Raw genomic sequence first — 25,670 nt, 5'->3', positions numbered from 1 at the left:
CTCACTTTTATGCCAGCAGTTTAGACATTAATGGCTGTGTGTTGAGTTATTTTGAGGAGACAGCAAATTTACACTGTTATACAAGCTGTACACTCACTACTTTACATTGTAGCAAAGTGTCATTTCTTTTGTGAGATACTGTATGTATTTATATATATATATACTGTATATATATATATATATATATATATATATATATATATATACAGTGGGTACGGAAAGTATTCAGACCCCCTTAAATTTTTCACTCTTTGTTATATTGCAGCCATTTGCTAAAATCATTTAAGTTCATTCTTCTTCCTCATGAATGTACACATAGCACCCCATACTGACAGAAAAACACAGAATTGTTGACATTGTTGCAGATTTATTAAAAAAGAAAAACTGAAATATCACATGGTCCTAAGTATTCAGACCCTTTGCTCAGTATTTAGTAGAAGCCCCCTTTTGATCTAATACAGCCAGGAGTCTTTTTGGGAAAGATGCAACAAGTCTTTCACACCTGGATTTGGGGATCCTCTGCCATTCCTCCTTGTAGATCCTCTTCAGTTCTGTCAGGTTGGATGGTAAACGTTGGTGGACAGCCATTTTTAGGTCTCTCCAGAGATGCTCAATTGGGTTTAAGTCAGGGCTCTGGCTGGGCCATTCAAGAACAGTCACGGAGTTGTTGTGAAGCAACTCCTTCGTTATTTTAGCTGTGTGCTTAGGGTCATTGTCTTGTTGGAAGGTAAACCTTCGGCCCAGTCTGAGGTCCAGAGCACTCTGGAGAAGGTTTTTGTCCAGGATATCCCTGTACTTGGCCGCATTAATCTTTCCCTTGATTGCAACCAGTCGTCCTGTCCCTGCAGCTGAAAAACACCCCCACAGCATGATGCTGCCACCACCATGCTTCACTGTTGGGACTGTATTGGACAGGTGATGAGCAGTGCCTGGTTTTCTCCACACATACCGCTTAGAATTAAGGCCAAAAAGTTCTATTTTGGTCTCATCAGACCAGAGAATCTTATTTCTCACCATTTTGGAGTCCTTCAGGTGTTTTTTAGCAAACTCCATGCGGGCTTTCATGTGTCTTACACTGAGGAGAGGCTTCCGTCGGGCCACTCTGCCATAAAGCCCCGACTGGTGGAGGGCTGCAGTGATGGTTGACTTTCTACAACTTTCTCCCATCTCCTGACTGCATCTCTGGAGCTCAGCCACAGTGATCTTTGGGTTCTTCTTTACCTCTCTCACCAAGGCTCTTCTCCCCCGATAGCTCAGTTTGGCCGGACGGCCAGCTCTAGGAAGGGTTCTGGTCGTCCCAAACGTCTTCCATTTGAGGATTATGGAGGCCACTGTGCTCTTAGGAACCTTAAATGCAGCAGAAATCTTTTTGTAACCTTGGCCAGATCTGTGCCTTGCCACAATTCTGTCTCTGAGCTCTTCAGGCAGTTCCTTTGACCTCATGATTCTCATTTGCTCTGACATGCATTGTGATCTGGAAGGTCTTATATAGACAGGTGTGTGGCTTTCCTAATCAAGTCCAATCAGTATAATCAAACACAGCTGGACTCAAATGAAGGTGTAGAACCATCTCAAGGATGATCAGAAGAAATGGAAAGCACCTGAGTTAAATATATGAGTGTCACAGCAAAGGGTCTGAATACTTAGGACCATGTGATATTTCAGTTTTTCTTTTTTAATAACTCTGCAACAATGTCAACAATTCTGTGTTTTTCTGTCAGTATGGGGTGCTATGTGTACATTCATGAGGAAGAAGAATGAACTTAAATGATTTTAGCAAATGGCTGCAATATAACAAAGAGTGAAAAATTTAAGGGGGTCTGAATACTTTCCGTACCCACTGTATATATATATATATAAAATCTTTCATATGTTTGGAACATTGTAATATGATGTTCTTGGTTGATTCTTTTTCACCTAGAATTTGCTCGCTGACAACAGCACCAATGCCAGCACCAATTCTTCCTTGCAGTCTACGCCGCAAGCTGACAGGGCCAATCAAGGGGAACCTCAACAACCACCTCTGGAGGCAGTGCCACTACTGAGAAGCTGCAATGTAAGAAGTTTTTTTTACATTTTTTTTATATTAAAATGGACCTTCAGACAGTATTTTTTTTTTTTTTTTACAGTTATGTAGGTAGAAAAAGTTAGAACCTCTTTTTAAAGGCCAACTTCAGGAAACTTTAAGGCCTCATACACACAGGGGCATTTGAAAAAACGAGCTGTAAAGCCAGTTCTGATGCGAGGAAAAAGCAGCTGTAAAAACATGCTTTTAGATTCGTTTTGTATTGGCGTTAATGCACGTTTTAGGCACGCTTAAGAGCGTTAGCGTTTAGCAGCCTTTCTCTGCTCTCTTCTATTTTCCAACCTCAAATCCAACTACTACAGCTTAAAAACGTCTGAGGTGGCCTAACAATGTATGCAGGCTTTAGCAGCCTTTAGCAGCGTCAGGCTTTTTTACAGCCTAAGGCCCCTTTCATACGGGCGTTCCGTATGTCCGTATATCACCCCATCCGTTTGCGGGTGATATACGGACATAATGTAAGTCAATGGGATTGCGGATGTCAACGGATGTTGCGGATGTCAGCGGATGACCATCCGCTGACATCCGATTTGCGTCCTTTCAGTTCTGTTCCGTTTTTTGGAACGGAACAGAACCCTATTTTTCTTCCGCTTAAAAAATGGAAAGGAAGCAAAATCGGATGTCAGTGGTGTCAACCGCTGACATCCGCAATCCCATAGACATACATTATTTCCGTATATCATCCGCAAACGGATGGGATGATATGCGGACATACAGACCGGATGACACAAGAGTCATCCGTGTCCGTAAAAAAAAAAAAGTGCAGCAGCGGACGCAATAAACTGAGCGGCCGTGTGAAAGAAGCCTAACACTGCTTCTCCAGAATGCGCTGGGCCTGAGTTTTTTTTTTTTTACAGCATGAGAACAGCTATGCCACTTGCAGCTCCTAAAAGCCCTGTGTACACATGAGGCCATAGAATAACATGGAGGGGAGTTTTTAAGCTGCAAAAAAAAAAAAAAAGAAAACGTCTGACGCTCCTAAAAGCAGCTGTAAAAATGCCCTGTGTGCATGAGGCATAAGGCCCCCGGAGCTGAAGTCTGAAGTGGTTAAAAAAAAAAATGACATTTTTGTTGCAGGGGATGCCAGAAATCTGACTTGTATCTTAGTGCAGATTTCTGGGAAAATTGGTGAGCCAATCACACAAGCAGGAAATTATGTTTCTGGGGGTGTGGTCAGTATACATTCTGTGTACAGAACAGCTCCAGGCGGCCATATTGTATTTCATTTTCAGAAAATTACAACAGCTGCAGATTGAAAAGGAAAGGGAATTTTTATTAACATTCAATTACAATATGATTTGTGTCGCAATTGTATACGCTATATTGTTTTTTCTTTATATGCTGATTTTTTTTCCCCCACGTAAGTGGAGTTACCCATTAACTTGTAAGATTGGTTTTATTAGACTGATTAGAGTCCTCATTTTATTGGATGCTCAGCATACCACACAAGATATTTTTAACTAACATGTGACCTTTGAAATTTGCTTGACGCAATCATTACCTGCCAAGAAAGGTAGGCTTTATAGTTGAAGCCAAACTAGGTGATAAGACATGTTCAGAATACCAACCCCCCCTCCCCTCCCTCTATAGAGTACTCTTGGCTCCTCTCCATCCAAGTAATTACACCTTGTAAGTCACTATTGGAGGGAAGTGGAGTATTATTTCCCGGAGAATCGATTAATGGTGAATTTTTCTGGATCACAATCAAAATGTGTTGTTTTAGTCCTTTGTCTGTTGATGTTAGCATTTCTTTATGCATAGCCTCAGAGCTGCTGTTAGAAATCACGGTGCCCCATACAGCCGGGGCCCCATGATTCCCCCCCCCCCTCCCCGGCTGAACCTGACGTAGATTTATCAGTACCATCCTCTGCAGCCTCAGCTGCACAGATGAGGCTTCTTGCTCATTCACAAACTGAACACAGTTTACTATGCTTCAGTACTGAATGGACACTGGAGTGATTGGTACTGATCCCTCACTATGTTCACTCAGGAAAGGAAGGGTCCAGTAAATTATATATTTACCGAGTCCTTACTCTGCTCTCCACCCTGAAAACTCCCCCTGTGTGCCCGCAGCAGCTGCCGGCGCAGGGAGAGAGGGGAAGTCATCAGCACTGCAGGTGAAGGGGCACACAGGGGGGCCCGGGCAGCAGATGGAAGGGGCTTGTGCTAGAACCACTGCAGTGCTGCAGGGGGAGGCAGAAGAGGACTGGTGTCTGCAATAAGACAGAACAGCCGGCCCTCCTACTCAGCAGGTGCCTGGGCCCCTCTTTTTTAACTGATGGGGCCCATGCCCAGTACAGGAGAGCTGGCTGTACTGCCTTATCAGTGGCCCTGTATGGCAGGGGCAGACTGGCAACTTTCGGCCCAGGGGGCAAGTACAAACTAGAGGACCATGGTGCAGCGACTGGGCCCCCCTCCCACTTTCCCTCACCCGCCCCCCCCCCCTCCCACTCTCCAAATCCTCCTCCTGACCCCCATTCCAAGCTGAAGCCCTGCTCCAGATTCTCTCTACTTACTGGCTGAATCTGGGGGCCCGACCTGGCCAGCAGGAGGAGGTTGGGGGGAGCTGGGACAGCTCGGTTGGGGCTGGCCGGGGGAGAAGAGTCTAGTGGGGAGTGGAACCGGCCTCTGCTCAGTTTGCACCATTCATGCTGGGGGGAGGCCTGCGCTTTGTCCTTGTCTTCAACCCGCACCCAGTAGGTCAGTGGCAGGGACTTTTTACTTCTCTTCACCAGGAATCCTTTTCTGCACCCTTTTTATGGGGCATCAGAGCAGCCAAGGGAGCAATTGCCCCCCTGCCCCAGTCCTCCCCTGCTGTATGGGCCCTTCAGCTGCCAATGTGTACCAGGTTTAAGCAGTAGACATACCAGCTCATATTGTTTCCCATCAACTGCCACTAAATTAACGTAACCACATACAGTATTTCTCTTTGTATTCAACCAAGATCATTTACTCAACCCATACTTTCCTCTTCATCCCGCATTAGGCTATGGACCCTTCTAACCGGGTAACTGAGCCCACAGAACCTTTCAGCACACAGGGACCCCAAAGCAGTGAAGATCCTGGGCCTGGCGGAGATGACAGTGGAGGAGGCGGAGGAGGAACCACTCAGGACAACAAAGTGAGTTTTATATTTATCTGGATCTCTTCAAAGACGTTTCACAGTAAAACACTTCTATCTGGCTAGAGCAATGGTCTCCAAACTGCAGCCCGGGGGCCAGATGCGGCCCTTTGCTTGCCTGGGGCATTATTCCTCCCATTGACACAAGACCCTGTTCTGCCATCTGACACCAACAATGGGGCACCATTTCTATCACCGATAGTCCAATGTCAAAGGAGAAAAGTGATTTTGGGCGTATAGTGGGACTTTTTAATATAGGGGTGCTTGATATGTATATGGTACAAGAAAAGAAAAGAAATATGTAAGAAAATAATCAAAATTTTATTATTGAGCAAAATAAAGAAAACATTAAATTGTATACTGTACCAACAGGATACAAAGAACAATATCTATAATATTGCAATTTAAAAACATTTGCAGTACACAGATGTATTTGGCATATATAACAGATTACAAGTGATTTACAGCTCCTACATTAGGGTAGGTATCATATACCCTAGACTCATCCAAAAGGAGGTGTCTATGCAGGATAGCGATGAAACCCACAGTGTCAACTTTGTAAATATTTCAACACTGGAAGTAAGGAGAAAAACAAATAGTGAATTTACAAAGTGATACCCCATAGAAAAATTACCCCTGAGGAAGCGGCTATAAGGCCGAGAAACATGTTGGGTTGACACTGTGGGTTTCATCGCTATCCTGCATAGACACCTCCTTTTGGATGAGTCTAGGGTATATGATACCTACCCTAATGTAGGAGCTGTAAATCACTTGTAATCTGTTATATATGCCAAATACATCTGTGTACTGCAAATGTTTTTAAATTGCAATATTATAGATATTGTTCTTTGTATCCTGTTGGTACAGTATACAATTTTATGTTTTCTTTATTTTGCTCAATAATAAAATTTTGATTATTTTCTTACATATTTCTTTTCTTTTCTTGTACCATATACATATCAAGCACCCCTATATTAAAAAGTCCCACTATACGCCCAAAATCACTTTTCTCCTTTGACATTCAGATAGGGAAGTGGTGCTTCTCTTTTTATCTACTACTGCTATGAGCTTGTCTACCCCTTTGGTTCTACTGGTAGTCCAGTAATGAAGCACTATTCCCTCCCTATGATGCTACCGATGGGGCACTATTTCTCTCCTGAATACCAAATGTGGAGATATTTACTGTATTCCCACTGATATTGAAGGTTCCTGCGAGCTACTACGACCAATAATACTCCAATCAAGCCAGCTGCAATCACCGATCATCATCTCATTCTGAAGGGTATAGTGCCATACTAAAACAAACCTTAGTGCTGCGCTAAATAATCTCATATAAAACAATCAACGAAAAATATAAATAAATAAATGATACCAATTGTTGGAACCTCAGTTGTGACAAGTGTGCTATACTAGAGATAACATGAGAATTAATAATACTTGTGATAAAATCAGATGCTCCTTTTAAAAAACATCAAAGTCCAAACAGGAGATTCTCCTGCACCCTGCCCACAGCCCCTGCATCTCCTGTACCATGTCCGCAACCCCAGCACCATGCCTGCAGCCCCTGCATCTCCTGCACCATGCCTGCAACCCCTGCATCTCCTGCACCATGCCTGCAACCCCTGCATCTCCTGCACCATGCCTGCAACCCCTGCATCTCCTGCACCATGCCCGCAGCCCCTGCATCTCCTGCACCATGCCCGCAGCCCCTGCATCTCCTGCACCATGCCCGCAGCCCCTGCATCTCCAGCACCATGCCCGCAACCCCTGCATCTCCTGTACCAGGTCCACAACCCCTGCACCATGCCCGCAGCCCCTGCATCTCCTGCACCATGCCCGCAGCCCCTGCATCTCCTGCATTATGCCCGCAGCCCCTGCATCTCCTGCACCATGCCCGCAACCCCTGCATCTCCTGTACCATGTCCACAACCCCAGCACCATGCCCGCAGCCCCTGCATCTCCTGCAACTTGCCTGCAACCCCTGCATCTCCTGCACCATGCCCGCAGCCCCTGCATCTCCTGCATTATGCCCGTAGCCCCTGCATCTCCTGCACCATGTCCGCAGCCCCTGCATCTCCTGCACCATGTCCACAGCGCCTGCATCTCCTGTACCATGCCCGCAGCCCTTGCATCTCCTGTACCATGCCAGCAGCCCCTGCATCTCCTGTACTATGCTCGCAGCCTCTAACGTGTCCTCCTGTACCATGTCCGCAGCCTCTGACATCTCCTGTACCATGTCCGCAGCCTCTGCATCTCCTGCACCATGTCCGCAACCCCTGCATCTCCTGTACCATGTCCGCAACCCCAGCACCATGCCTGCAGCCCCTGCATCTCCTGCACCATGCCTGCAACCCCTGCATCTCCTGCACCATGCCTGCAACCCCTGCATCTCCTGCACCATGCCCGCAGCCCCTTCATCTCCTGCACCATGCCCGCAGCCCCTGCATCTCCTGCACCATGCCCGCAGCCCCTGCATCTCCTGTACCATGCCCGCAGCCCCTGCATCTCCTGTACCATGCCCGCAGCCCTTGCATCTCCTGTACCATGCCCGCAGCCCCTGCATCTCCTGTACCATGCTCGCAGCCTCTAGCCGCTGACATCAAATGGGCTTTAAAATGCATGGTTTTCCCTTTTATGAACAAGAAAATAATGGCGTTATGCTGTTGGGTCGATATAATAATGCTATGGGGCTGGTATGAAATTATTTCCAGGGCTGAATTTTATTCCCAGTCCGGCCCTGCCTATCTCTTCGTCTCCATTACATGGGGGCAGGGCAGGATAGAGATTAGAAGATAGCGAGGAAGGAAGACATTGTTTGGTGCAGCTCATAGGAAGCTACAAGGACATGGCATTTCTGGCAGGATCAGAGGGGACTTTCTGCATCCCCTGAAAATGTTTTTACAGTGAAAAAAGAAGAATAGAAAACAAATGCAGTGACCATATCTAAGGATTGTAAACTGCAACATATTAAATTTTTATTTTAGTAGCAGGAGTAATCGCAGATTTTTTTACTTTTTCCAGTTTATGGTTCTCTAATGTAATGTTTCTTTTCTTCAACAGCCCTGTACTTACTGTTTCCTGCTTCCACCTTGTAACTGCTGTAAGTATTTTTTACAACCCATATTGAATTTAAATACACTACACTGTTTTAACTAATCAGATGTTTTGTTCTCTGATATACACACATCCACTACCATTTTTCTCAATGAATATAAATAAGGGGTTTCCAGATTGGACAAGGTGTAGAGGTGGGGTGATGATGTCAAACTCATCAGATCAGAAAATGCATTGCATTCAATGAAAAAATTACAAGATGTTCCCTGAAAGGAACTCGAACTGAGCGGGAACCCCCCTGTAGTTACCATTTAGAAGGGCAGTAGTCAGCATGGAATCCAGAAAACTGGCAACGCCGCTAAGCTTTAACTTTTGGATAAGGGTGCATTGACACCTGCGAATACACCCGCACTGCGGATAGATGGGTGAACCCCAGTGGTGGTTCCCACGATTTGCTGCAAGAGGCAGCACCATTGAAAGCAATAGGAGGCTGCCTGCTCTCTTCTAAGATTGGCTTTATTAGACCGATTAGGGTTCTCATTTTATTGGATGCCACAGCACACCACACAACATATTTTTAAATAACATATGACCTTTGAACTGTGCTTGACGCAACAATCGCCTGTCAAGACAGAATCTAGGTGTGTACCAAAGAAGCATACCTAGAACCTTCAGGGACCTGGTGCAAGAAACCATGACTGGTCCCCTGACTAACGCCCCTTCTCACTGATCCCGAGGCCCTTTACTCCCATCGCGGGATTCTTTATTACGGTCATACACCCACAGCAGCCAAGTGCCAGCCAGCCACCCACACCCACAGGCCCTGTACCAGCCAGCCAGCCACAGGCACTGTACCAGCGAGCCAGCCAGCCACAGGCACAGTACCAGCCAGCCACCCACAGGCCCTGTACCAGCCAGCCACCCACAGCCCCTGTGCCAGCCACCTACCCACCACAGGGTGCCAGCCAGCCACCCACCACAGAGTGCCAGACAGCCAGCCACCCACCAGAGAGTGCCAGACAGCCAGCCACCCACCAGAGAGTGCCAGACAGCCAGCCACCCACTACAGATTGCCAGACAGCCAGCCACCCACCACAAGGTGCCAGACAGCCAGCCACCCACCACAGAGTGCCAGACAGCCAGCCACCCACCACAGAGTGCCAGACAGCCAGCCACCCACCACAGAGTGCCAGACAGCCAGCCACCCACTACAGATTGCCAGACAGCCAGCCACCCACCACAAGGTGCCAGACAGTCAGCCACCCACAGACAGGGTGCCAAACAGTCAGCCACCCACAGGCCCTGTACCAGCCAGCCTTAGGCACTGTACCAGCCAGGCCACCCACAGCCCCTGTGCCAGCCACCCACCTACCACAGGGTGCCAGACAGCCAGCCACCCACCACAGGATGCCAGCCAGCCACCCACCACAGGGTGCCAGCAAGCCAGCCATTAAGCATTAAACAAAAATAAACATGTTTAGTACCAGATTTGTGTCAAAAATGTTCTTTATTTTTCAAATCTTCAAATGTACAAAATATCGGCCCATAACAGATGATACCCATACTTTGTGACCAAAATATCGGTATCAGCTCTGAAAAAAACATATCGGTCTATCCCTAGTTTACATCCCTTTAAAAATAAAATGAATCTGATTCACCTCATTCATTGTTTGTGTTTTTTTCTTTCAACAGATTGGACAGATTGCTTCCACAGTGTCATTGACCATGTCTGCGTGGAATATATCGTTCGCCTTGTGAGAGACTTGCGTGTCCCCAATAACACCATAGACTGTATATTTAAAGACAATCCCAATAGTACTTATGAACAATGTTATAAACTGCTGGAGCGCTGGCGGACCCTGACGGGGAAGCAAGCCTCTATGGAGACCATCTTCTGCGCCCTCCGGAAAATGGAGTTGAGCGGGTGTGTTGAAAATATTATAAATTCTATAAGGAGTAAAAACATTGCAATCGTTTAGGGTTCTGGCGCCTGCAACGGCCACCATTTTATTGGTTATTTCTGTGGTTTTAAAACCTGACCTCTTGAAGGCCGTTTTTGCCCATTAGGACCATCTAAATACGGAATCTCCTGAGTGTGTTTAGTCCTAAAGACAACACTTCGGGTTCACCTTCTATTGTCCCTTCTGTACAATGGCCACACAAAAAGGGAACTGAAAATTGGGTATTAGAAGGCTTTCTATGTCTAAACCTTTCAGGCCAATACGGTAAAACTAGAAAAGATATCTAGTTAAAAAGGTACCTGGTTGGATTGCTGATAATCAGCTAATATGCGTCGCACATATTGTACAGTATTTTGTTTTAATATTCAGACAATTTCCTGAGAGGAAGTCGCCTTCTTTCCTTTTTTATTTAAAACGAAGCTAAAATATGTGCCAAAGTTTAAAGCCAACTAACAAAAGTCAGCTGTGGAAATTAGCAGGATATTTTTCCTTTGTATTTTTGTATCAAGCTGCTTTTATGATACAGTTTACTAGGCTACTTTTGTATGTTTTTTTTACTTTTTCATGAAGTATATATTGTACTATATAACAGAATACTATTTTGTACTTTATGATTTGGCTAAAGCATGTGCTTTGCCTATAACGGGTTAAGGAATTCACACTGAGGGAGGTTGATCCCCTTTTTTTACCACTCCCTACCTACAATGGATATGGCAGCTGCTTAGTTCTGTTTACATTGCAGCTGCCTGTCGGAATTTCCCCATTTAAGCCAATGGGACAGCAATGCAACTTTGTGGCAAACATGGTTACGGTGGTTATGGTGGGGTAGTTCAATGTAAAATCACAAATGTGATTGAAAAAAAAAAAAAGATATAATTCAAGATGGCAGCCGCTCAGTTCTTTTAACATTGCCACAGCTGCAGTGCTTTGCAGGACCACAATTTTAACTTGGCATGCCAAGTTTATCAGGTTGCATTGCCTTTCAAACTCACCTATTAAAGCCAATGGGACAGCACTGCAACCACGTGCCAAACTTTGCAATGGTGGTTGTGGTGTGGTAGTTCATTGTCAGATCACAAATGTGATTAAAAAAAAAAAATTAGAATTCAAGATGGCAGCTGCTCAGTTCTTTTAACACTGCCACAGCTGCAGTGCTTTGCAGGACCACAATTTTAACTTGGCATGTCGAGTTTAACAGGTTGCGTTGCCTTTCAAACTCACCTATTAAAGTCAATGGGACAGCACTGCAACCACGTGCCTAACATGGCTATGGTGGTTGTGGTGTGGTAGTTCACTGTAAGATCACAAATGTGATTGAAAAAAAAAAAAGATAGAATTCAAGATGGCAGCTGCTCAGTTCTTCTAACATTGCCACAGTTGCAGTGCTTTGCAGGACCACAATTATAACTTGGCATGTCAAGTTTATCAGGTTGCATTGCCTTTCAAACTCACCTATTAAAGCCAATGGAACAGCACTGCAACGGCGTGCCTAACATGGCTATGGTGGTTGTGGTGTGGTAGTTCAATGAAAAATCCCCAGTGGTGCAGTAATTCTAACTCAACATGTTGAACTGGACAAGTGGCAATGACTGTCAAACTTGCCTATTGAAGTTAATGGGACAGCGCCGCAACGCATGCCTAACATGGCTATGGTGTTTGTGGTGTGGTAGTTCAATGAAAAATCCCCAGTGGGATTTAAAAAAAAAAAACGGGAAGTCAGGATGGCAGTTGCTCCGTTGGGTTTACATTGTTGCGGCCACAATGTTTCATGGTGCAGCAATTCTAACTCAACATGTTGAACTGGACAAGTGGCAATGACTGTCAAACTTGCCTATTGAAGTTAATGGGAGAGCGCCACACACATGCCGAACAAGGCTATGGTGGCTGTGGTGTGGTAGTTCAATGTAAAATCCCCAGTGAGATTTAAAAAAAAAACTAGAAGTCAGGATCAGGATGGCAGTTGCTCAGTTCTGTTTACATTGTTGCAGCCACAATGTTTCATGGTGCAGCAATTGTACTCAACATGTTTAACTGGACAGGTGGCAATGACTGTCAAACGTGCCTATTGAAGTTAATAGGTACTTCATTGAAAAATTCCCAATAGGAATGGTAAAAAAAATGGAGTTTTGGATAGCGGCTGCTCGGTTCTGTTTACCGCAATGCTTCATGATCCGCTAATATAAACTGGGCATGTTGAGTTTGACAGCCAGCGTTGCCTGTCAAACTCCCCCATTGAAGTCAATGGAAAGCACCACAACTCAATGCCAATCACGGCTATAGAAGTTGCGGTGCAACGGTTCCATGTAAAATCTCCGATGGGAATGTAAAAAAGAAAAATGGAATTCAAGAGGCAGTAGTATGCCTGTAAACCATCTCCAAACCACCTCCGAAAAAGAGACCCACCATAGATTAAGGCTGCTGCCAATGTATAAGAAGCCTTATGCCGCCCTCCCCAGCGGCATAAGCTTCTGTCTTTTGCTCCCCTTTATCTCTGTTTGTGATGTGCAAAGAGAAATACCTGGCAAGGGGGAGCACGACCTGGCAAGGGAGAGCACGACCTGGCAAGGGGGAGAGCATGTGAATCGCTCCTCATCCTCCCATGTGATACCGCCGACGCTTGGTGATTGGACAAGTAGTCGTCCAGGGGCTGTCACATGAGAAGAGTCCTCAGCCATATGTAAGCTCCAAGTCCCCTTCCGGGGTTTCTTCTTTACTATCCCGGAAGCTGAACAGCACAGTGAGGGAAAGTACGGGAAACAAATATAAGCAGACGGTGGGGCCAAACCAGCTGTAGGTAGAATGTGAAATAAATAGGTTTATTAGATAAATACTTTTATTATTTAAAACCATTATCAGAGAACGTGTTTATTTTTATTTAAGTTGGTAAAATGTGCATTATGGCTGAAAAAAGGCCTGCACTTGTATGCCATAATGGCAAGTTTTTTGTATATGGGCCAAATATTAACAAAGGGAAGATATTTTTTAAAACTGAAGCACAGGAGCTTGTAAATGAGCAAAAGTCCTGCAGTAAAATACCTCTTGTAAAAAGGTGGGACCTGGCTGGCTCGCCAAAATGGATCAAATCCAATGTTTGTACATTATGGTCAGTTAGGATATATTTTATAAAATGGGTTGACTGAGAGTAACAGCCCTCTGGCATGTGCTTGTTCTTATGTTTTTTTAAGGCACACCAGTCCTCATTGCAAACGCCAGGGTTGCCAGAGGTGGAGTCTGGGTCTGATGTGTACAAATAGCGCTTTGTACGAAACACTCCAGTCTTACCCCCAGTCTATCACAGTGTGTACTGTAGATCTAGATATGACTGTACTGCTGTGAAAGTTCAATCCATGAAGGGAAAAAAAAGGCTTTAAAGGGAACCTTTAATGATAGAACTATAGCAGGTGCCTATGCAGACTTGTGGGTTGAAAGCAAAAGCTGTAGACGTGAGTCAATTGGATTCATACTTGACTAACCACTTAGAAGTCCCTACCCTGGAAGAAGTATACAGCCTGTGAAGTTAAATACTCCCGATCATCACACATGTTCTGGGTTTCTGTAAGATATTTTGTTAAATGCAGAAAATTATAAGAGCAAGCCAAATCATGTAATCTAAGACACCCCTTTTGTATTGTGTTTTATGTATTTTCAAGGGTGTTTTATAAAGTGTTTCTGGGTGCATCTCAAACAAAGGAACACGGTGCTATCTCAATGTTATTTTTCATTAGGTATAGGGCGCAAATAAGGCCAAAATCATGTTTTTCAATATTGGTTATAGAATGGCGTGTCATTAAAAGTGGATTTTGGATGCATTTCAATAGAAAATGGGACTTTTAGCACAAATCCTTTGTTTACCCTTGCTGGAGTGGCCTGTAAAGAAAAGTCAGCAGTACCCAGGTAGATTTTGAAGGCATGTTAGCAATCCATGGCTTGCAGCCTTCTACCTATCCAGATATCAAGCAATTGTGCTGAAAATTTAAAAATGACTTGCTAAGCTATTGCTAGACTTGCCAGGCTTTACAAGTTTGTTGCACAATTGCAGCAAGTCAGCATTGCATGGCTTCAGATCAACTTTCTTTGCAAACATTTTTCAAGTCTACTGCAAGTTCTGGTTCAGTTATGTTGTGCAATAGTCATCTCACCACAGGGGGCACTGTGGCAGAATTTTCATGCTGTAGACTTGCAGAGCTCTTACTGTAGACTCACCACTGCAACTTTGCTCTTGCTAGAGACTTGCCACGCAAAATGGCTACAAATTGCAAAAGTGTCAACTAGAACTTGTGCTTCAAGTGCTCTGCAAGTGTACAACCTGCCAGTGAAAATGTGCAGCAAGTTAACAGACTTACAAGTCAATACTGCCACAAATGTGTGGCAAGTTATCCTTGCTATCTGGGTATGTGTATGCCTGCTGTCCTCCTGGCTGCCATTAGAGGGCACTGTTGGGAGATGAGCTGCACATTCCGTCCAATGCAGAGTCAGTCTCCCAACACCGCCCTCTAGCTGGGAGTGGCAGACCAGCATGCACATTGATAGTACCCTGTGCCTATTGAAGTAAGCTGATATCTCGAACTTGGGTACCCTGTTGATTTTTTTTTTTTTTTTTAGACCACAGCCACAAGGACAAACTTAGCAAGTGCAGCTCTCCTTTAAACTCTTCCTATTGGAACTCAGGAAAAGGGGAGGAGTTTCTGTGGGCAGAAAGTGCTGATGCCTGATGTAGGAATAGTGAATAATATTCTTGCTCCTCAGAGTAGCCAATCCTTTCTTAAAGGATATGTAAACCCAAGAACAAACATATAATATATTACCTAGGACAGGAATTGTGTTATTGGCAGGATCACAAGGTGAAATTACCCCCTTGACCTCCGGAAGATGTACCCCCCTTCATGACAAGGCGATACGGCACTGCATTATTTTAACTGACAATTGCGCTATCGTGCGACGCTGTATCCAAACATTTAATGTCCTTTTCCCCCACAAATAGAGCTTTCTTTTGGTGGTATTTGATCACCTGTGCGGTTTTTATTTTTTGCGCTATAAACAAAAAAAGAGCGTAAATTTTGAAAAAAAATCTATATTTTTCACATTCTGCTATATAACATTCCCAAAAAAAAAATTAAAAAATCAAAAATTTTTTATCATTTTAGGCCAATTGGTTTTCTGCTACATATTTTTGGTAAAAAAAAAAAAAAAAAAAACGCAACAAGCGTATTTTGATTGGTTTGCGCAAGGTTATTGCGTCTACTAACTACGGGAAAGATTTATGTCGTTTTTATTGTTTTCTTTTTTTACTAGTAATGGCGGCGATCTGCGATTTTTTTTGCAGGACTGCGACATTGCGATGGACAGATCGGACCCCTAACTGCCTTTTTTGAAACTTTTGGGGGTGACCAGTGACATTACCAGTGACCAGTGGCGGTTTTTATTTTTTGTGCTATAAACAAAAAAAACGACCGACAATTTTGAAAAAAAAAACAACAATATTTTTGCTTTCTGCTATAAAACATTCCCAATAACAAAATGTAAAAAATCAAATAAAAAAAAAAAAATCAAATGTAAAAAATCAAATGTCTTCATCAATTTAGGCCAATATATATTCTGCTACATATTATTTGTAAAAAAAATCCCAATAAGCGTATGTTGATTGGTTTGCACAAAAGCTATAGCGCCAACCAATCAACATACGTATATATACTGAAATTTTGATTTTTTTTTTTTTTTAGCAATAGCGGCGATCAGCGACTGCGATATTGCAGCGGATATTCGGACACTAACTGACACTTCTGACAGGTTTTGGGGACCACTGACACTATGGCCCTTTTCACACTTATGCGACCTCAGTCACGCAATTTTATACAGCGATTTTGCCGTGCTTTTGTTGCCCCAATTTCCCACGGTTTTGACTGGACTTGAAGCAATGCCTATGTCTTTGGACCTCAAAACGCATTAAAATCGTCCCAAAGTAATGCAGAGACTACTTTGAAGTCGTTGCAACTTGAAGTTGCACAGATATGAACAATACTAATTGGAAATCATGGAGTACGACTTGTCATGCAACTTTGCAGTCCCAAATCGCAGGACAAGTCGCACAAGTGTGAGTGCCGGTTCACACATATGCGATGCGGGAACCCTGCGAATCCACTGTGGGTTCTCGCATTGCATCCAAATCGCAGGCAGTTCACATTGCCATATGCGAATCACTGGGGGTATCAATACAAAATTAACGACACCCCCAGATCAGTTTGCATATCGCAGTGCGAACTGTCAGTTTGGACATAAATCGGATCAGATAGGTGTGAACCACCATGCGATCCGATTCTGCTGCGTACCCAAAAAAGGGTCCTGTGCGAGTTGTGTCTGAATCTGATGCGAATTCAGCCATACAATCTGTATGGCTGAATTTGCATCGCATAGACATCGCATGTGTTTATTGCTGGCACCCGGTGATTGACATCCCCTGTGTTTAATCACAGCACGGCCGGGTCGCCGGGTCGCACGTTACCCAACCCGGAAGTGTCAGATCATGTAGTAAGTATATGATCTGGCGCAGCCAAGCCGCTTTGCTGCCGTATATCTGTTATACAGTCAGCAAGCAGATAAAGGGATAAAAGGTCTGAAAAAAGAATACAAATGCAGCCGCCACATAGAAAGAGCCGTACGCAGCAATATATTATAGTTTTGTTTTTGGGTTCTGATCCCCTTTCATTTTTTTTTTTAATCAAATCTGGACGGTAAAAAAAAAATATATAGCAGTTGGAAGCTGATTGGTTTCTATAGGAAGGTGAATATAACCCACAGCAGCCAATCAGAAGTCAATGCTAGTAGAACAAAATGGACAAGATAAAAAATGACATATATGATGCAGCCTTTAGCATTAACAGCAGTTTTTTTTTTTTCTATTCCCCCGTAACATCCTGTTGATCCTGCCAATAAGTCTGTTATTTTTCAACTTCCTGTAATAGGGTGACAACACTGTTCATTCTAAAGCAAAAGCGTTGTCACCTTCTGGGCAAGGAAGCCTTAGATGGGCATACCATTTCAAACTGATTTTAAATAAGAGATAACCTGCTGTGTTAACCCTAGTTCACACTGCGACTTCTCATGCGACTTGCTGCAATGCACAACACAGAAAGTCGCATGACAAGTCAAAACACATTCATTTCAATTGGGGGGCCGTCCAAATTGCTGCGACTTAAATTGCAGAGATAAAAAAATAAATAGTTCCTGCACTACTTTTCTGCATCTTGCTTGTGACACGAGTGACATAGACTGCAATGGTAAAATCACAAAAGTCGCAAGGAAGCTGTTTCCTTGTTTTATTTTTGGGGCTTTGGCTGCGACTTTAGAAGGTTTTGTACGTTCAATATAATGGGGTTCATTTACTAAACCAGGAGAGTGCAAAATCTGATGCAGCTCTGCATAGAAACCAATCAGCTTCCAGGTTTTTTGTTGTCAAAGCTAAATAGAACAAGCGGAAGCTAGAAGCTGATTGGCTCTCTATTTACTCTCTATTTAGTAAATCAGCCCCAAAGTGTCAGACTCTGTATTGTTATGATTTGCCAAAGTCGCAAAACATCAAAATCACAATGGAGTCTCATTTAAGTTGCATAAAGTCGCAATGCTAAGTCGCACTAGAAGTTTCACAACTTTGGGGTCACAGCAGTGTGAACCAAGCCTTAAAAGAGAAGTATGGGTTTAGCGTTTTCCCCCCATTTATACTTACCTAGGTGGATGTAGCATTGGTCCCCAGGCACCTCTAACAATGAGAACTGAGCGATCGATCACCGCTGATCGCTCGGTTCTGACAGCTCCCCAAGCAGAAAGCTGCTGTCTGTCAGTCACCGCTCTCCGCTCTGCCCCCTCCTCGCTTATTAGAGCACTAGGCTGTGGAGGGGTGGGGAGCGACTGGCTCAGGCTCTCAGTGGCTTGCTGAGAAGCTGAGCTGAGTGTCAGTCAAGGGATCTGGCAGATCCCGACTCCGTGGTCGTGATGACGCGATGCCTGGACCGACATCTGTGATGTCCCGCTCTCTGCTCTGCCCCCTCCTCGCTCATTAGAGTGCTGGGCTGTGGAGGGTCGGGAGCAGCCGGCTCAGGCTCTCAGCGGCTTGCTGAGAGGCTGAGCCGGGTGTCAGTCCAGGGATCTGGCAGATCCCAGGGCTGTGGTCATGATGACGCGATGCCTGGACCAAAATCTGTGATTTCCGCTCTCTGCTCTGCCTCCTCCTCGCTCATTAGAGCGCTGGGCTGTGGAGGGGTGGGAGCAGCCGGCTCAGGCTCTCAGCGGCTTGCTGAGAGGCTGAGCCGGGTGTCAGTCCAGGGATCTGGCAGATCCCGGCGCTGTGGTCATGATGACGCGATGCCTGGACCAAAATCTGTGATTTCCGCTCTCTGCTCTGCCTCCTCCTCGCTCATTAGAGCGCTGGGCTGTGGAGGGGTGGGAGCAGCCTACTCAGGCTCTCAGCGGCTTGCTGAGAGGCTGAGCCGGGTGTCAGTCCAGGGATCTGGCGGATCCCAACTCTGTGGTCATGATGACGCTGTGCCTGGTCCGACATCTTTGACGTCCGCTCTCTGCTGAAAACGGGTCACAGGAGTGCAGAACCAGCTGCATTCCTGTGATCCATAGGAGAGGTACAGCCAAGCGAGCTTTTCCCGTACATCTCCTTTATTGCTAGTATATGTCATTTTTAATTTTTAATTGTTACACTTTGGGGTCTATTTGGATAGAAATTTGCTGCGTGAATGTCTGAGCATTACCACATCTGTCACATATAATGTGTCTTATATGTTTATGATCATCAGCGCCATCTAATGGTCATAATGTGCCATGTTTCTGAAAAAACAGGAAAGAATCACATTATGGCCACTAGGTGGAGCTAACGATCATAAGAAATAAACATATTAGACGCATTTGTTTTTTTGTTTTGTTTTTTTCCAAAAGACACATTTGTAATGGCTGTTGCAAATGCTCAAACATTCACACAGATAATTATTTACGTACAGAGCTCCTAAAGTTTGACCAGTAGAGGATGATTTATTTTTGGCCACTATGGGGTTGATTTACTAAAACCGGAGAGTGCAACATCTGGTGCAGCTCTGCATAGAAACCAATCAGCTTCCAGGTTTTTTTTGCCATGGCTTGATTGACTGATGTGAATGTACAATATATACGTAAATTGGCAGCACTATATAAGTACCTGGAAAAAATAAACAAAGAAAAAAAGAAGCTGATTGGCTACCATGTACATCTGCACCAGATTTTGCACTCTCCAGTTTTAGTAAATCACCCCATTGGGTTATTGTACCCAGCCCAGTGGCGGCCCGTCTATTGCGGCCCCCCCCCCCCCCTATCCATGTGTCCAGCCTCCTAATATACATGCAGTGTGCCGGACGCATGGATTCCAATGGGTTTTTTTTTTTTTTTTTTTAAGCATGTGATTAGAGCCAGAGGCTCTAATAGGCTTCAAAAAAGGGTGGGCTCGGGGTGCAGAGCACTGCACCCTGAGCCCACCCAGTTGTGTGACAATAGCAAATGAATATTCAATATTATCACACTCATTCTCCTCCCAGCCAATCAGGAAGCGGGTCCTGAGACCCATTTCCCGATTGGCCGAAAGGAGAGGCCATGCTATTGGCCAAGGAAGAGGAGGAGGGAGGAGACGCAGGGGAAGCTGCCGCTGCCAGGGGAAGCCACCGCCGCTGATTGTACCCATTGCAATGTATTACTGTCTATGTAGCCAAGTCCACAATTAAGACACGCCCGCCCTGGGGTACTGAGATTATAGGCACTGGATATTTGATGCACTCTTTTTCATTAAAATATTTAATGTAAGTTATATATTTATTTTATTTATAAAGCAGCAGTAAAATTTTTGCTACTACATTATTCGGGTATCTGAATTGCTGCTGTGAGAGAACAAAGGTCTTTGGGGGATTTTGTGTGTTCAGTTTTTGGTTTACCGCACAATGAACCTCTTTTTTGGCCACAGTGATCTCATTGACCCATAAGGGGAAAAAAAAAAAAAAAACATGAAATCATTTTACCTAGATGGACATTTCATGCCTTTTTGGGCCCATATCAAGTTAGGAGGTATGACAAAAAGTTTCATTTCTACATCTTCCAGCTGCTGCTGATTGGCAGTAGACAGTTGTCAGAAAGCATAAAATGATACTTTTGTTTTCCGTCATGCTGTGTGGGCCTGAAAAAGGTTGAGAATTATAGTAGAGGATAGGTAAATTTCCTAATGTGCATGGAAACCAGGTGATGCACTTTACTCGAATGAAGGGACATGGAAAGGGATATTTTAATTTGTATTTTTTTTTTCTTTAATAAATAAATAAGGTTAATTTACTCAGAATGGTAAATGCTGTTCATATTGTTTAATTGCATGTGTAAATCTTTGTGAACTGGATAATATCTTTCACAGATACAATAAAAAAGATAAAGCAATGATTTGTGTTTTTATTCTTGCTCAGACTTGCGTTCGGATGTAAATATAAAATGGAGAGTCATTTATAACCAAAAACATGGCGCCATGGCCCCTACAGCAGGTGCTGCATTGTCTCACCTAATCTAGAATAGTGGGTTCTGATTGGTTGCTCCCTACAGCACCGACACCTTCATTGGAGATAATGGAATAGCTGTTGCAAATGGACAAACACAGCAAGTCACAGCAACCAATCAGATCAGTTTTCTGCAGTCAGATCACTACATTAATTGGCTGTTGTGCATTACTGTCCGTTGTCATTGCATTAACCACTTCAGCTTCGGAATGTTAATGACCAGGGCATTTTTTGTGATTCGGCATTGCGTTACTTTAACAGACACTTGCACGGTCGTGCGATGCTGTACCCAAATACAATTGATGTTCTTTTTTTTCCCCCACAAATAGAGCTTTCTTATGTTGGTATTTGATCACCTCTGTATAATATAATATAATATAATATAATATAATATAATATAAATACCTTTTTTTCACTTTTTCCTAAGTATTCACATTCCATCTGTTCTAAGCTGTATAAGAGCTGGGGGAAGAGAAACAGCAGCACACTGATCTTGCAAAAAAGGGTCACCTTCCCATCTATAACTGGTCTAAACAGCAAGGAGCACTGGAATGGCAAACGCATGTTAAAAAAGTCAAGAAATTTCCGGTCACAACTTGCCAACCAGCCTGCGACCATCTGAATTAACCTGTTTAACAGTATGCGGTAAAAACAGGGGTTTAGTTGCACACATTTGCAAATACACGTGTAAGCTGCAGGCCCTGGTAAGGGACCCTGATATCTGCAGTCCCTAATTCGCGGATTCGGCACTGCGTTACTTTAATGAACAATTGCGCTGTCGTGCAATGCTGTACCCAAGTACAATTGATGTTCTTTTTTCCCCACAAATAGAGCTTTCTTTTGTTGGCATTTGATCACCTCTGCGGTTTTTAGATTTTGCACTATAAACAAAAAAAGAGCGACAATTTGACAATTTTGAAAAAACACCAATATTTTTTACTTCCTGCTTTAATTCCCAATAAAAGAAAAAGTTAAAAATCTAATTTTTTTTATCAGTTTAGGCCAATTTGTATTCTGCTACATATTTTTGGTAAAAAAAAAATCCCGAAAAGCGTATTTTATTGGTTTGCGCAAAAGTTATCGTGTTTACAAACTAGCTGATAGATTTTTGGACATTTTTTTTTATTTTTGTTTTTACTAGTAATGGCGGCGATCTGCGATTTTTTTGCGGGACTGCGATATTGCGGCGGACAGATCAGACCCCTAACTGACATTTTTGACTTTTTTTGGGGACCAGTGACACTACTACAGTAATCAGTGCTAATAATATGCACTGTTACTGTATAAATGACACTGGCAGGGAAGGGGTTAACACTGGGGTTGATCAAAGGGTTAAATGTAAGCCTAAATGTGCTTACTAACTGTAGGGGGGGGGTCTGTGAAAGGCACACAGAGATCGGGGTTTCAGCTTAGCTAAGACACACAATCTCATTGTGCCTGTGTGACAGGAGAGCCGCCTGCTTTGTTTACATAGACAGGCAGCTCTCCTGTCAGTTTATCTGAAAAGTGCGGGAGGCCAGCGGCCATCAAGCCTGCTCCTTCCGAGGTCTAATCACAGCGGAACCGCGCCTCCGGCCATACCAAGTGCACATAATCACGTAGATCTACATGGTTATGCGCAGCCGAGCCGCCCTGCCGCAGTAAATCTGCGTGGGGCGGTTGGCAAGTGGTTAAAAGTATATGTAAACCTCACCTTGTAAAACAACCCATTCAGTTTATTAAAAATAAAAAATAAAAAAACATTATAAATACCTTTTTTCAATGTTTTCATAAGTATTCACATTCCATCTGTTCTCAGCTGTATAAGAGCTGGGGGAAGAGAAACAGCAGCACACTGATCTTACAAAAAAGGGTGACCTCCCCATCGATACCTGGTCTAAACAGCAAGGAGCACTGGAAGGGCAAACCCATGTAAAAAAAGCCAAGAAATTTCCAGTCACAAATTACCAACCAGCCTGCGACCATCCGAATTAACCTGTTTTACAGTATGCGATAAAACAGAGGTTTAGTTGCACACATTTGCAAATACATGCCTAAGCTGCAGGCCCTGGTAGGGGGCCCTGATATCTGCAGTCCCTAACTCTACCTTTAAAGAGTCTCTACAGTGGGAGCACATGTATTCTGATGGATAGATGGAGGACAGGCGACTGGAGGGAGCCCACCCCTCCTTAAAGGCGCACCCTGCACATTGCACAACGGCAGCCAAGGAGGTGTCAGTGCGTTGCCTGACCAATATAACAACAATACAGAAAGTGGTCACCTCCCCCACCTATAACTGGTCTTAACACCAAGGAGCACTGGAAGGGTAAACGCCTGTCAAAGTATACTGATCTTCCCTGTGAATGACAGGAGGGCGGTGGTCTGGACAAGTCTTTTCATTGGAGGAGAGAAAGTTTCCAGCATAGCTAGAGGACTGACCACGGTGAGTTCTCATGCCTAGTGTGGTCAGTTTTCAATAGGAAAGCAGAGGGACTGGTGGGAACAGCGGGGATTTCACATAAAGGAAGCAATACAAAGAGAACAGGAGACTTCCTCATACAAGTACATGGTACAGCAGCCACATATCAGGAATAGGAAATGTTGGGTTTTAGATACTCATTACCACTGCTATAGAAATCCATATATGAGCCAATGGTGTCATCTATATATAAAGGAGACCTTGACACCATGACTTTTAAAAAGTTTAAAATTAGAATATATATGTAAAGCCCCCCTGGGGGCCTTGTAGATACAAATAACACCCCCCCCCCCCCAACATTTAAGGGGATTTTTGGTGGGCAAGACTGTTACCTGAAAACTTCCTGAAGAAGCGGTTCTGTCTGAAACGCGTCAAGGCTGTTGAGGACTCCATATACACTGATATTATATTCTACAAATGGATAAAGTGTAACGCAATATATGCAAAATTTCCCCATAAAATCTGTGATTTTTTTTATTTTTTTTTGTAAGGGATGAAATGTATTTTAGTACAATATTTATATATGGTTTTAATCAAATTTGTTGTCGATGAGCACCCTAAAAGTCCATGGTGTCATTGGATAAACTAACAAACTACAGTAAAACCTTGGATTGCGAGCATATTTAGTTCCGTAAACCATGCTTGTAATCCAAAGCACTCGTATATCAAAGCAAATTTCCCCATGGCCTCCACACTCACTAGTTCAGGTCACTGTACTTCAATGGCCTCCACACTCACCAGATTAGATCACTGTACTCCAATGGCCTCCACACTCACCAGATCTTATCCAATAGAGCATCTTTGGGATGTGGTTGAACAGGAGATCCCCATCATGGATGTGCAGCCGACAAATCTGCAGCAACTGCGTGATGCTATCATGTCCATGAGGTCAGCATACTCCAATGGCCTCCACACTCACCAGATCTGGTCACTGTACTCCAATGGCCTCCACACTCACCAGATCAGGTCACTGTACTCCAATGGCCTCCACACTCAACACATCTCATCCAATAGAGCACCTTTGGGATGTGGTTGAACAGGAGATCCCCATCATGGATGTGCAGCTGACAAATCTGCAGCAACTGCGTGATGCTATCATGTCCATGAGGTCACCATACTCCAATGGCCTCCACACTCACCAGATCAGGTCACTGTACTCCAATGGCCTCCACACTCACCAGATCAGGTCACTGTACTCCAATGGCCTCACACTGAGTTGAAGGTGTCATCTGAGGTCAGTCACTTCACTGGCTATATGTAAGGGTTTACAACAGTGGCAGCTGGTGCTCCATCCGCCGGGAGTGGGGGGGGGGGGGGCGGCAGGCGTCAGAAGGACCTCCCCCAATCACTCCAGCCCGCACCACCATATCCCCCCCCCGCCAGTTTACTTACCTTGCTCCGCGGGATTGACAGGCAGCGGCGGGGGCAGTCCCCTCCCTCCGTCTCCATTTTCCCTCTTGGTGGCCGTCTCCTCCCTCCTTCTTGGCCAATAGGATGCCTTCTCCTTTCGGCCAATCAGCAAACAGGTCTTGGGACCCGCTTCCTGATTGGCCGAGAGGAGAATCAGTGTGATAATAGCGAATATTAATTCGCTATTGTCTCACAACTGGGTGGGCACAGGGTGCAGTGCTCTGCGCCCCGAGCCCACCCTTTTCTGAAGCCTATTAGAGCCTCTGGCTCTAATCATGTGCTTCAAAAAAAAAAAAAATTCCCCATTGGAATCCATGCGTCCGGTGCCCTGCATGTAGATTAGGGGGCCGGATGCATGGATAGGTGGGGCGGCGCCCCTGCGCCCCCAATGGACGGGCCGCCACTGGTTTACAATCAATTTAAAGTGGTTGTAAACTTACCTTTAGTGTTTGTACCTATAGATAAGCCTATAATAAGGGTCACCTATAGGTGCTGTAAATATCTCCTAAACTTGCACCGTTTAGGAGACATTTACATTGTATGCAGCTGGCGATGACGTCATTGGCGAATGCGCTCTTTAGGAACGGCACGTGACCTGCGGCTCCCAGTAGCACAGCTGAAGTCCGCCGACCCGGAAGGAAGACGGGCGAGGATGGATGCGGCCGACAGCGGGGACGACACAGGCTTCGTTTGCAGGTAAGTGTCACATAATGTGCTAGTATGCGATGCATACCAGCACATTATGCATTTACTTTGCAGGTAAACACAAAGAAATGTTTCCAGACTTTACTTTCTTTAGGCTGCATTCACCCCTGAGCGTAGCGTCTTTTTATGAGCGATTTTGGCGCATTTTATGAGCAACTTTGGCACGTTTTCATACACGTTTTTGCAGCGTTTTTGTTCTTGGGCAATTTCTTTATTAGCCAATAGATGAAAGATCATCTGTTTCATCATTTGTTGCTATGTTATTGTTATTCATCCACTTCCTGGGTCAGAAAAACGCGCCAAGTTGTGCGACAAAACG

General features: G+C 44.4%; 1 protein-coding gene across 1 annotated transcript in view; it reads left to right on the top strand.

Annotated features, from left to right (window-relative positions):
* The window catches only part of LOC309565582 (uncharacterized protein), a gene marked incomplete at both ends in the record, with an annotated part of 129,887 nt that overhangs the window by 39,312 nt on the left and 64,905 nt on the right, over positions 1 to 25,670 (top strand). Inside the window, 4 exons of the mRNA XM_082270536.1 lie at positions 1,922 to 2,056; positions 5,070 to 5,204; positions 8,265 to 8,304; positions 9,951 to 10,182. Coding sequence (XP_082126662.1) covers positions 1,922 to 2,056; positions 5,070 to 5,204; positions 8,265 to 8,304; positions 9,951 to 10,182 — 542 coding nt within the window. The remainder of the gene's footprint in view (positions 1 to 1,921; positions 2,057 to 5,069; positions 5,205 to 8,264; positions 8,305 to 9,950; positions 10,183 to 25,670) is intronic.

This window comes from Pelophylax lessonae (assembly GCF_965119305.1).
Source record: "Pelophylax lessonae genome assembly, chromosome: 10".
NCBI classification, from domain to species: domain Eukaryota; kingdom Metazoa; phylum Chordata; class Amphibia; order Anura; family Ranidae; genus Pelophylax; species Pelophylax lessonae.
This window is presented reverse-complemented; position numbering and strand designations above follow the sequence as displayed.